The sequence below is a fragment of the Pelobates fuscus genome, chromosome 3, assembly GCF_036172605.1.
Source record: "Pelobates fuscus isolate aPelFus1 chromosome 3, aPelFus1.pri, whole genome shotgun sequence".
NCBI lineage: Eukaryota > Metazoa > Chordata > Amphibia > Anura > Pelobatidae > Pelobates > Pelobates fuscus.
This window is the reverse complement of record NC_086319.1, coordinates 262,312,559-262,325,665: the sequence shown is the minus strand read 5'-3', so window position 1 is coordinate 262,325,665 and position 13,107 is coordinate 262,312,559. Positions and strand designations below refer to the sequence as shown.

Sequence of the window (13,107 nt, the reverse complement as noted above, 5' to 3'; positions counted from 1 at the left end):
ACCAGTCCTGTCTACATCATTGTACAATACTTCCACCAGTTCTGTCTACAACATTGTACAATATTTCCTACATCATTGTACAATACTTCCACCAGTCCTGTCTACATCATTGTACAATACTTCCACCAGTCCTGTCTGCATCATTGTACAATACATCCACCAGTTCTGTCTACATCATTGTACAATACTGCCTGCATCATTGTACAAAGCCTCCACCTGTTCTGTCTACATCATTGTACAATACTTCCACCAGTTCTGTCTACATCATTGTACAATGCCTCCATCAGTCCTATCTCCATGAATCTAGATTACCTCACTCAATCATGTTTCTAGAATGTTTTTATAATATCTCCATCATACCTGTCTCCAGAATACCTCCACCAGTCCTATCTTCATGTTCCTAGAATATCTTATTCAATCATGACTCTAGAATAACTCCATCATACCTGTCTCCATAGATCAAGAATACCTTCAACAGTCCTGACTCTATGCTTCTAGGATGCCACCACCACTCTTGTCTCAATGTCTCTAGAACACCTTCAGAAATCATGTCTCCATATCTAGAATACATCCACCTTTCCTAACTATAACATCTATAATTTACCTTGTCTCTAGGAAAAGCAATTTGTAATGACTGTAATATTCTTCTTCCTGTCCCAGCTATAGGATAATGTCACGACAACTGTATGATCCAACACACAGAACTATGTAACATCTACATAGAACTAAAAAACAGACAGAACGTAAACCGGTCCCTAGAATGGCCGGTTTAATACGTTGAAAGGTAGAGAATAGTCAAGGGAAAGCCAAGGTCAAGGACGCCGGAAATACACAAGATCGATAAGAAAGCCAAGTCAGGGAAACCAGAAATTAGAATAGTCAGGAATAGCCAAAGTCAAATACCAAGAATATCAATAACAAGATCAGGAAGACGTACTCTCAGATACCAGGAATGGAAACCACAACAGGGCAATGAGCTAAGGTATTCTGGGGTTTAAATACCCCTCCTTGGGCTGTGATTGGTCAGAGCTTGGCCTGTGTGTGTTGATGTTTTTTTTTGTAATTCTGTTTTTATTGAGAATTTGTTCAAACAGTCAATACATAGGTTATGAAGATTTGTAATTTGGGACACGCAGGTCTCCAACATATCGTCAGTTTGAGGGTACTATTCACATCATGTTAAGATTACTGACTAGGTTGAGGATCAAAGCTGTAATATGATCCCCTGGTTCTTTTGGCTTGTTAGCCGAACCTTTTCCATGTCCCTCAGTCTGTACCTCTCCACGGGGCTCAAGGCATCTATCTCTGAAACTAGTGTGCGTTCCCTGCCTTATCCGCTAGTTATGCATGGAGCGCCTCCGCACCCTGAATGTCCTCCACTCGCCTGACCCACTCCTCCTTCGTCGGGATCTCCGTCTGTTTCCAGTATGCCGGTATGGAGGCCTTAGCTGCATTTAGCAGATGGCGCATGATCGATTTTTTTGTAGCTCGATATCGGTTGTTGAGAGATATGCAGGATGTGTGTGTTGATGTTGTGACGTCACACGCACGTTCGCGTAATTTTTGGAGATGGGGCTATTAATGGACGCGACCTCACGGTCGGTGCCATTTTTGATCCCGCGTGTGAAGGGGATGGACGCCCCAACGGCTCAGCTCCCGGCTTGCTGCTGCACAGGTAATTCCTTTGTGTGGTCGCACCGATCAGGTGCGACCACGTGCGGCCGTGAGCCGAGGGCCCTGACAGATAATCACATATGTGCTATTGCTAGCATAATTTCATATACTCTGTTCCCAGCATTAACCCTATAACTAGAACACTGTTACACCATGTCACAAGCATTCCACTGTCTACCATATATCTAACATACTCCCATATGATATTTCTAGCATAACTCTATTTCCATACTCCTAGCAATTTGCCAAGTTTGAAACATACTGTTGTTGCTGATGACTTTGTTAGCTTACCTTATATACTCGAGTATAAGTCGACCCGAATATAAGTCGAGACCCCTAATTTTACCCCAAAAAACTGGGAAAACGTATTGACTCGAGTAGAAGACTAGGGTGGGAAATGCAGCAGCTACTGGTAAATTTCTAAATAAAATTAGATCCCCAAAAAATTACATTAATTGAATATTTATTTTGTGTATATAATGAATGCAGTGTGTGTGTGTGTGTGTGTGTGTGTGTGTGTGTGTATGAATGCAGTGTGTATATAATGCAGAGTGTATGTGTATATAATGCGCAGTGTGTGTGTGTGTATGAATGCAGTGTGTATATAATGCAGAGTGTATGTGTATATAATATGCAGTGTGTGTATATAATGCAGTGTGTGTATGAATGTAGTGTGTGTATGAGTGCAGTGTGTTTATGTGATGCAGAGTGTGTGTGTGTGTGTGTGAGTGCAGTGTGTGTGTATGATGCAGAGTGTGTAACCTTGGTGGCGGGTGGGCATTTTTATAATTTTTTTTATTATTATTAATATTTTAATATTTTTTTATATATTATTATTATTTTATTTTAATATAATTATAATTTGTATTTTATTTTAATATTATTTAAATTTTTATTTATATTTTTTTTCGTCCCCCCTCCCTGCTTGTAAGCTGGCCAGGAAGGGGGGCTCTCATTCCCTGGTGGTCTACTGGCATGGGCTGTGTAGGAGGGGGGCTGGTAGCGAGCTGTAACTTACCGGTATGTCCATTTACACAGTTCTCTACATACCTCTATATGCCCTGTTAATGCTTGTCTTACTTGTACTATATCCTCACTTGCCTGTCTCTAAATTTGCCTTTCAGATCACTGTAGACTCATGTATTTAAACATGCTATTTTTCAAAGTAGGGGAACTCCAGCCACTGTTTAAAAAACCCACATCAGCCTCACAAAAACACAGTAATCCATACAAACTGTAAATACCAATGATATGTAAAAGTATAAACAACAAATATAATACAATGTCTGTGGCATTCATTTAATTTCCTATATAAGATGCATTTGTCAAAATCAATAATAATGTATGTACTGCTTGCTTTAAGCATTTTGGCCAGTAGCCTATGTGTTTAGTTTATAAAAAGTATATTTACATTACAGCCTAGGGACACCTCCAGTGGCCACTCCTCTGATGGCTGCTAGAGGTGGTTCCTGGGGCAGTGCTGCACAAAATATGGAGTTTAGAAAAAACTTTCAAACGTACAACTAAATGAAACATTGATCGCAGAGACCCTCAGGCATCATGGCTGCAAATGCGCAAATAAATGGTGATTGCTAATCCAGTGGTGCATACTTAGCACACTGGTTAACTCAGCCATGCATTTGTGGTAGTACTTTTTATATTTCCAGGGTTATTTACTAAAGTGATAACTGTCAGTAATTGAAAGTGAATATGAAGTGAATTTTCAAATTTAAGACTTCCTTCATTGAAATTCACTAAAGGGCAAAGAGAGTTACATATTATTCTATTGGTCATCCTACTTGCAATCCCCTTTAATGATGCAGCCCTGCCGATCTTGTTGGTGCTTTAAAACTAATAATAGTAAAAACAATAATGAGAGGGATTAACTGTACCTTTGTTTCACAGTTATAATCACGTCCAAACTACACAATCCATCTGCACTGTGCCTAACCTGTGCCTTCTGCAACACATTATTTGTGTATCACACATGTATTACACCGTATTCCATCGCTAGGTTTAATTTTACCTGTACAGCCAGGTAAACCCATGTTTTACATTTACTAGTTAGTGATGTGCTAATAATTATAGTGTTAATAACATGCTGTCAGGAGGAGGAAAACGGTGGCAAAGGTTATTCCAGCTGCCGAGGACTACAACCCCTGTCTGTTCTAGCAGCTCAGTGTACTCCTTGCTGTATAAAAGTCTCCACTATTGTGTTTACCTGCTCGATTTTCCCTTTTTGCTTTATATCTTGCCCTATCTGTGCTGGAAGTAGCTCCACATGCTGACCGCAATAACATCTCTATATTTATCCCTGCTTTGGACAGGCCTGTCCCTGGCAGTCTCACATTGCAGGTATGTTCTCTCTGTGTGCGTTAAGGTGGGGGTTGGTCTCCATAACATATCCCTGATTGGGTAGTAGAGACAGCTGAAACCCAGGGGGCTTATCAGATGATAAATCACAAGAATTCTATGGGACAAAGTGACACAAAGGAGAATGCATGCAAGAGATATACACATGCTTATGGGTATGTCTATGTAAATATATATACATCATCAGTATACAATAAAATACGGGGGATATATATTTTAATACATTAAATGGTAAAACTGTTTTTAAGCAACTGGCTACTGAAATACACAATGCATAAAAAAAACACTCTATCCAGTCCATTTATATGGTTATTTAGGGAGTATTGATTTACATATATATGTAAACACTATAAAAAGCTTAAGATTACATCAGTCAGTCTGAAAATACCTCTGATTTTACTGCAGAGGGTGTCAGTATGTCCAACATGCAATACAGGCCATCAAAGCAGGGGATTAGAGATATACAGACAGAGTGATAGATAATAGAGAAAGATAATTAGATGACAGACAGAATGAGACTGTCAGACTGACAGATATACACAAGTACATTGACAGATCATTGCAAGAAGAATAGATAGATAGATAGATAGAAAGAAAAGAAAGGCAGATGGACAGATAGTGGAAAAGACTATAATAACAGAAGACAATAGGAGAAAGCAGGACAGAAAAAAAACAACAAATCGAAAGGGAAAATGAGAGTGAGCCACAGAAGGATAGATTGAGACAAAAAACAATGAATCAATAATAAAGGCAGACAAAGAATAGGGAGAATACAGAAAACTGAGCATCAGTCTTGGCATGGGCGTAGGAACCGGGGGGGATGGGGGGGACACATCCCCCCCCAGCAAATAATGCGGGGGGGACAGGTTATGGGGAAATCCCCCCCAGCTCCGCCGGTCCCCCTCATGCTGCAGCCGCCCGAGCGCTCTGTAGAGAGCCTCAGGCGGCTACAGCTTTGCCCGGGCTTGTGCGTCCATGAGGGTGCACCGCCCGGGCGCAGCATGAGGAGAGGGGCTGACAGGAGGGAAGCGCTCAGCGCTCCCTCCTGTCACTCCCTCACTGTAGCGTGGCTGAGCCCTGTATGGTCCGCGGGTACAGGGAGCATCTGTCTCCTGTACCCGACCGGACTAACAGGAAGTGCACACTGAGTGTGCACTTCCTTTTAGTCCGGCCGGGTACAGGAAACAAAAGCTCCCTGTACCCGGCCGGACCATACAGAGCTCGGCCACGCTACAACAGAGGTACGGGAGGGGGGAGGAAGAGAGTAGGGAGGGAGGGAGGGGGGGAGAAAAAAAGAGAGTGACAAGGGAGGGAGGGAGGGGGAGAAAAAAGAGAGTGACAAGGGAGGGAGGGAGGGGGAGAAAAAAGAGAGTGACAAGGGAGGGAGGGAGGGGGAGAAAGAAAGTGACAAGGGAGAGAGGGAGGGGGAGAAAGAAAGTGACAAGGGAGGGAGGGGGAGAAAGAAAGTGACAACGGAGGGAGGGAGGGGGAGAAAGAAAGTGACATGGGAGGGAGGGGGAGAAAGAAAGTGACAAGGGAGGGAGGGGGAGAAAGAGAGTGACAAGGGAGGGAGGGAGGGAGAGAGAGAAAGAGATTGACATCCATCACACACACACACACAATCACACAATCATGCAACCCTTACACACACAGAAACACACAATGCATTCCTTACACACACTCAATGCACCCCGTGCGCGCACACACACACACAATCACACAATCATGCAACCCTTACACACACAGAAACACACAATGCATTCCTTACACACACTCAATGCACCCCTTACAGACGCACACACTGCATCCCGTACATACACAGAAACACACCTTGCAGCCCTTACACATACAAACACAGATTCACACAATGCATTCCTTACACACATATCAGGACATCCCCTACACACTCCACCCCCTGTGAACAAACTCATTGGTGGAACAGGAAGGTGGACCCTAGGACCCAGACCTTGAGCTGTGTAAAGGGCCCCCAAAAAATGGAGCTGCTTCCCGTTCTCCCAGAACATTGATTTTTGTGACCACAGTTACAAACAGCCTCCAGAGAGCCTGTTCTACACCAGACCAGTGGAGCCAGACTGCAGCTAGAGCCCATCATCATCCTCATCTGGTTGTAAGTAGGCAATCTAGCATATTATTCCTGGCACTAATCTCTAATTTACCTCACATTAAAGAAACACTAGTCCCCAGAACCACTGCAGCTTAGTGTAGTGGTTCTGGTGTCTATAGCCTGTCCCTGCAGGCGTTTTAATGTAAACACGGCAGCACTCCAGCACTGGCGTTAGTTAAAATGGCAGAAAAATAATTGGAAAGGGTTAGGGGGGCTACTAATAAGGATAGGGGGAGAGGGGTAGGTAGAAATATAATTGGAAGGGTTTAGGGGGGGCTACTAATATGGATGGGAGGAGGGGAGAGGTAGAACAATTATTGGAAGGGATTAGGGGAGTACTAATATGAATGGAAGGGGTAGGGTGGGTTCTAATATGCATGGAAGGGGTTAGGGGGTACTAATATGCATGGAAGGGGTTAGGGGGGTACTAATATGCATGGAAGGGGTTAGGGGGGTACTAATATGCATGGAAGGGGTAGGGGGTTAATATGCGTGGAAGGGGTAGGTGGGGTTCTTTTGTGCATGGAAGGGGTAGGGGTGGTTCTAATATTCATGGGAAGGGTAGGGGTGGTTCTAATCAGGAGGATCCCGGGTATCCGGGTAAGTAAAACCCCTTCCCTGTAGTGACCCTTTAATGTTATTATTTAATCATTTACATAGCGACTGCAAATTCCGTAGCGCTGTACAATGGGATAAACAACTCCTAGTTTACGGAATAAGAATATACCCGGCGAGTAAAAATGCTATCCCCCCCAGATTTTTTGGGGTTCCTACGCCCATGTGTCTTGGCTGAGGAACAGCTTATAACTGATTGCAACCTGTCTATACTCTGAACATGAGAAGTCTAAAGACTGGCTGAATGTGACATGAGTTGTTTTCCAAGCATTTCAGGGAGGGTGTATGAGGTCAAATAAAAGGTTACTTGTGGTGAGTGTGGATCATGCAGTTAAGCCATGGTACTCCATGATAACATCCCATCACTGCCTTGGGTTATGTCAGTAGTTATTACAATTATTCTAATCAGTTATTGTTATGGCAGAGCCTGCTTTGCTTGTCCACAAGTTGTTTGCTGTTACAGGGTTTTTCTGGCCGCTCCAATTAGTTTTGAGGTGCAATCTGTGGGGATATGGGCATAGTCTGAGTGTTACCTGGGCGTCTCCCTGTAATTGGGGGCATCCTAGTATTGGGGTCTCACTGTTGCACCCGTTTAGTGCCGGCTCGTTTCACAATCTGTGCCCCTTTCCTCCCATCTCCGACCTCTGACCTCAGAGAGTCATGTTCATCCTCTGCCTGCCCGGGACGGTCCAGGAGACACAGGGGTGGGGTTGGGGAGGTCAAGGTAAGGAGGAGACAATAGTGACAGACAGTGGATTGAAAGGAGACATTGAAACAAAGGAATGCAAAAATACAGAGACACAAGAGGGTGACGTGTGACATTATGGAGAGAGAGAGAGAGATGGCATATGAAAATTTAGTAAGAAGACATGAATACAAAGCAAGAAATTCTAGGACGGTGTCTGGACAGAAAACACCTGCCTATGGTCACAAAGCATGGTTTTCAATATCCATTCAAGGAATTATCCTGCAATACAGGGACTCCTTAGATGTATAGATGAATACATGGGTGATTGTATTGCTGAATGATGTATCTGAGCTGTGCAACTGAAATAAAGATTAAGGTTCTATGAAAGCACATCTGTATCATGCATTACCCTGGTTATTTTACTTGAAACCTGCTTTGTTGCACTAAAGGAAAATGGTGATAAAATCAGGAATGGCTGAGAGATGTCCGCCACCTCCTGGTCTCTGCAGACAACAATGTGAATGGAATAGACCCTGGGATTTTTCTTAAACAGAACTGGCTTTCATAGACCGTAAACTCCAGTTTGGACAATGTCGATCTAATATTGTGGGTGTCACAAGACTAAGATATGTTCCTCAACCTTCAGGTTTGCAATGACTTAAACACAGAGAACAAAGCATGTCAGAAAGACAGTGTGGATTTGGAAAACAGAGCAAAGACAGAACGAGGGTAGCAGATTACAAATAATGGTACAACAGGAAAGAAAAAGACGTGATAAAGAACAGAGAAAAAAAATGAGAAGTCTAGTTTCAGTATTGGTATAGTACCATGATGACAAACCGCTGGCTCTCTGTATGATATACATTAAGGGTCTCTTTGTGTTCAGCTAGACAAAGCACTAACTGAGCAACATGGGAAAACGGTCCGTACCCACAGCAGTGTCAAAGGTTAAGAATTGCTAAATGACTAGGACATTCAATTATGGGATCTGCCAACAGTAAACCTACATGGATACTGATATCAAATGGTTCACCTGTGTGGAGTTTTTTGTTTTTTTGTTAAAATTGATTTGTTCCCAGCGACATGAATACCCATACATTATATTAAGGGTTTCTTTTGCAGGAAACAGACTGTTGATTGGGACCCGAGGCAGTGATCGGGAACTTGTCATGAGCCACAGCAAACAATATAGAGTTGTGCTGTGTCGCTGCAACACTTTCTACTCTTTGAGCGTATGTGTACAGGGGCACTAATCTAGTACCCTGTCTTTGCACTATCAAGTAAAAACCACAGACATTGAAAGAAAAACATATACACAACAACAGATTCCGTACCTCTCTGTGTAACACTGCATACTTCAGATAATTGGGAGTCTCACTCTCCAGCTCTTCTGGTTCCTGTAGGGTCCCCTCAATCATTATATCTTCATTGTCCCCTAAATCTGTGGACCCTGGGGGTCCCACTCTGCGCAGAACCTTCCTGACTGTCTGCAAAGGATATGACAATGTATGATGATGCACAAAGAGGGTGACATGCATGCTGAGAGGGTGACACTCAGGGTATGCAGGGAAATACCAGTCACACAAATTAATCTAAAAAGGACAAGCAACGCCAGCATTCACTCCTGCTACTGTTGTTGAATTACTGTTCTATGCATACACTAGTGATCATTCTGTAAAAATTATAAAATAATTCTAAATATACTCATTTTTGCATTTAATACCAGTGTATAGTTATCCCAAACTATACTAAATATAGTGAAGAAGAAAGACATACTGTGCATATGACGTATACAGTAAAACATTTAAACAGCTATATGACAGCTATAACATTCAGTTCTTATGTAGAGTTTTTCTAGTAGGTTTATTTGTACTTTTTCAAATTACAAGGAAATGGGAAAAACAAAATATTGTTATCAAACGCTACTTTGTAAATAAATGGCCTCTCTCATGTTAAAGAGCAATTATTTGCTCTGATTCAAATTGCTTGATGTTACTCTAAAATAGAGGAACAACTTAGAATGGAGGTAAAGAAGAGTAATAATGGGATGGAAAAGAAAGCAAAAATAATATTAACTACTAGAGAAATGTGTGCATTAAAATAACTGGCATTTGTCTATTAGCATTTGATTTCTTTGGAGTTCACAGTGCAAGAAATGTAAACCAGTAGCTATTGCTGCAATAAACTTCTCACAATATAGTTAGAATTACTGGTTTACAAAGTATCACATGGACAAATCAGCTATTACTTCAACACTATTTATTGGAGATAAAAAAAATATATATACATATATAATTATTGCAAGGCGAATTATTAATTTAGATTTTTTTTTCTTTCTAATCCTAATTTAGTCTAGTCAGTAAGAAACCCCATTGGTAATTTAGCTACATGTATATCAAATAGCTACATAATTTGTTTTTGTGAGTTTCACTGTGCACTGCATATGCATCCCATATATATATATATATATATATATATATATATTATTCCTTCCTGCTAAATTACAATTGCCATGATCCTCAGCCAACACATGGCTGCCGAGGATCTCAATTTCCTATAGTGCTATGATATGTTGTACCCCAACAGCATCAGAAAATGTTGAGTTTGGGTATCTAGTAATTTAATAACATCGTAAACCATGATACAGTTACACATATAGCATACATAGTCACATTCATAAACACCAATATCAGCACAACTGGACTTAAATGCCATTAAAGGAGCACACATGCAAAATGGCAAACAATTTAAGTCCAACACACACAATGACATATACAGAATCAGATCCTGTGACAGTAAATATCACACCTTTTTCGTCACAATGTTCCCCTGCTCATCTGTGAACTCCTCCTCTGTCACCTGTTCCCCAGGAATGTCAGGGACTTCATTACCCTGAAATAGATTAGGCAGTTAGTATATCCCTCAGGGGTATTTGGGTTAGCGCACTTGTAGCCATTAAAACACTTTTAGACAGTTATCGAAATGCATGGTAAATCTCACTCAAGCAACCATCCTGTAAAATGGCATAGAAAGAAAAGTCCTTTCCAGCCAACTTATGTGATATACTGGCCAGATAAAAAAAATGATATTTCATAAATAGAATATACACAGAGGATCCATCTTTTATACTGAGATACAGTCCAGAGAAACGTGTGATTATATGAATGGGAGATTTACTGAACCTATCCAATATACAGAAATACGGTCCAGAGAAAAATGCAACTGTATAAATGGAATATATTCCATATTGATACTATAAACTGAGATACAGACCAAAGAAGGGTCTTACTGTACAGTGTATTCTAGAATAGAAGCATATCGCAAATGTAAATATCTGTGAAATAGCCAGTTACCTTGACAATCACTCTTCTCCGTACAACTTTAGTTGTTAGTGTCTCTTCATCATCTTCATCCCCTCCCTCCCCCAATTCCCGGTCCAGTTCAGTGTGGAGTCGTCGCAGAACAAATTTTGCGGCTCCTCGAGCAATGTGCACTACATTTTGACAGCTAACCACAAAGAAACCAATCAACACCAAGCACACCCCCAATTCTGTCAGGAACCCCCACATACTGTTCCAATCTCACCTTCTAGGGAATACCCCTACTGCTCTTAAACTAATAAAAACCTAGGATAATCACCCAGTGCAATAAACAGATATATCCCAATAGCCGTCCCTAAAATAACTTGGCAAGAGATTTGCCCCTGACGTAATATGCCCAAGATACTGGCATAGCCTCCCTTTATTAAAACTCTGTTTCATTAAGGTATAATCTGGGTTTTAATACATGCTAGCTCCTAAAATAAGTAAAGAATTAGAGATCGATCCCTAGCAAGTGAATTTAAAAGTTTCCCCAACTATTTTAATTGGGATTTAAAGATGGCCAAGTTGCTATAACTGAGATTTAAACACATACTACCACTATGAAATTATCTACCGATCTCTACAGGTATGCCCAGATTGTAAACCAGTCTAAAGTACACCCAAATCCAATCTCAGTCCTGAAATCAGAATCTTTGTGGCTGTTCCTTTCTCTGCGCTGGGGGTTAATGGGGATTCCTCTGTAATGCTGGTCCTGGGAGTGGATGGTCTCTGTCACTGTAACTTTGTCAGCTGTCTGAAAGGAGGGGCTGAAACAGGACCCACTGGGGAGGGAAGGAAGAACATTTAATACCCTTTAAAATTGGATGTAGGAGGGAGCTGGTGGCCCAGTTAGGGATGACCTTAGCTTCTGAAAGTCACGAGGGGCAGGAAGCTTCTTGTACACTTACCTGTGATAAGCTCCCTATTATATGTATAAATGTGTGCTTGTGTAGGCAAGTTTTACATGCTCATCTGTATATTTATGATTTATTTATATATAAATATGGTGAGCAGTGACCAGTTAACATTTGTTTCTTTGCATGTAAAAATGGCAACTGATCATGCATTGACTTGTGCTCTCAATTATCTGTTAATGTATCATCCCTGTCTATAAGTGTACTTACCTATGCATCTGCTTACATTATTGTAGACGCTTGCAGTCTCTACTATTTTATTTACATGTGTGAGCCCACGTATTTACATCTCACCTGTGTGACAGAATCCTGCCTGGCTTACCTGGTTGAATATTTCTGCTATATGAATGAATCTGTTTGTCATACATGTTCATTTATCTGTCTTTATCAATACCTGTATGAGTCATCCAGCGTTTTGTTTTTTTATTGTTTATTTTGTGCTTATTTATGCTTTAGCAATTTGTGTACAATATGTGTGAGTTTGTCTACCAATGGCTTTGACTGACAGTTATACAGATGTAAAATCAACATTGAATTCTATGTTGTTTTTTGCTCAGAAATGCTGTATACTTGAGAAAGGGAGGTTCCCCCGAAAGCTTGTCATTCCAAAATTCTGTTAGTCCAATAAACAAGGTATTACAAGATCCAAATTTCATCTGTTATTTTACATAATTTAAATAACAATATCACTGTAATCTGCTATACTATAATTTATTATTAGCATCTTTATTTCCTTGTTATTATTATTTTGGAATACTAACATATTTTATTTCCTTTATAAAAAATTGTTTTTTTTAATTCTTTATTTTGTGTGCATAAAGAGATATTAAAAGTTACATAGACATGTAACGATGCTCCCTGTACCTCGACTGGGTACTTCCGCCAAGGACAAACCGCAGCGCTTCTACCCCCAGTCGCTGTGACTTGGCCGGGGTCCTGGAACCTCTCCGTCCTGGAGCAGGCTAGGGGACTTGCTCAATTCACTCCCAGGGACTGGACGACACCGTCCTGGGAGCTGGAGTCCTTACAAGGACTTTCCCTGCTGAATCATCCATGCTGGAGCAAGCTGGAATAGTGACTAGCCCTTTCCCCTCCCAGTAACCAGACGACACATAGTTCTGGGAGTACAAGCTGGAATGCTACAAGGGGTCTCCCACACAAAACAACAGGGTAATCCCTCCCCTGTGCCTGAGAGATAATTGAGTCAGGAACTGTACAAACTCAATTATCTCCAGGTACAGAAAACACACAATTTACAAACACCCCAAAAGTACCCCTAAAATGCATGGAAACCCCCCAAGAGCCACATCCCCTGATAGCCCCGATCTGGGTGACCAACATATCCCAAAAACACCC

The 13,107-nt window shown here is 41.3% G+C and overlaps 1 protein-coding gene across 6 annotated transcripts in view; it reads right to left on the bottom strand.

Annotated features, from left to right (window-relative positions):
* ANK1 (ankyrin 1) overlaps positions 1-13,107 on the bottom strand; it is a 201,535-nt gene that overhangs the window by 3,403 nt on the left and 185,025 nt on the right. For 4 of the 6 annotated variants that reach the window (XM_063448445.1, XM_063448446.1, XM_063448449.1 and 1 more), the window contains 3 exons: positions 10,284-10,367; positions 8,810-8,962; positions 7,321-7,462 (listed from right to left, as the gene is read on the bottom strand). In XM_063448445.1, the coding sequence (XP_063304515.1) occupies positions 7,364-7,462; positions 8,810-8,962; positions 10,284-10,367 (336 nt within the window). In that variant the 3' untranslated portion in view covers positions 7,321-7,363. Of the gene's footprint in view, positions 1-7,320; positions 7,463-8,809; positions 8,963-10,283; positions 10,368-10,828; positions 11,656-13,107 lie in introns of those variants that run through there. The other 2 variants (XM_063448450.1, XM_063448447.1) reach the window with 2 other exon arrangements.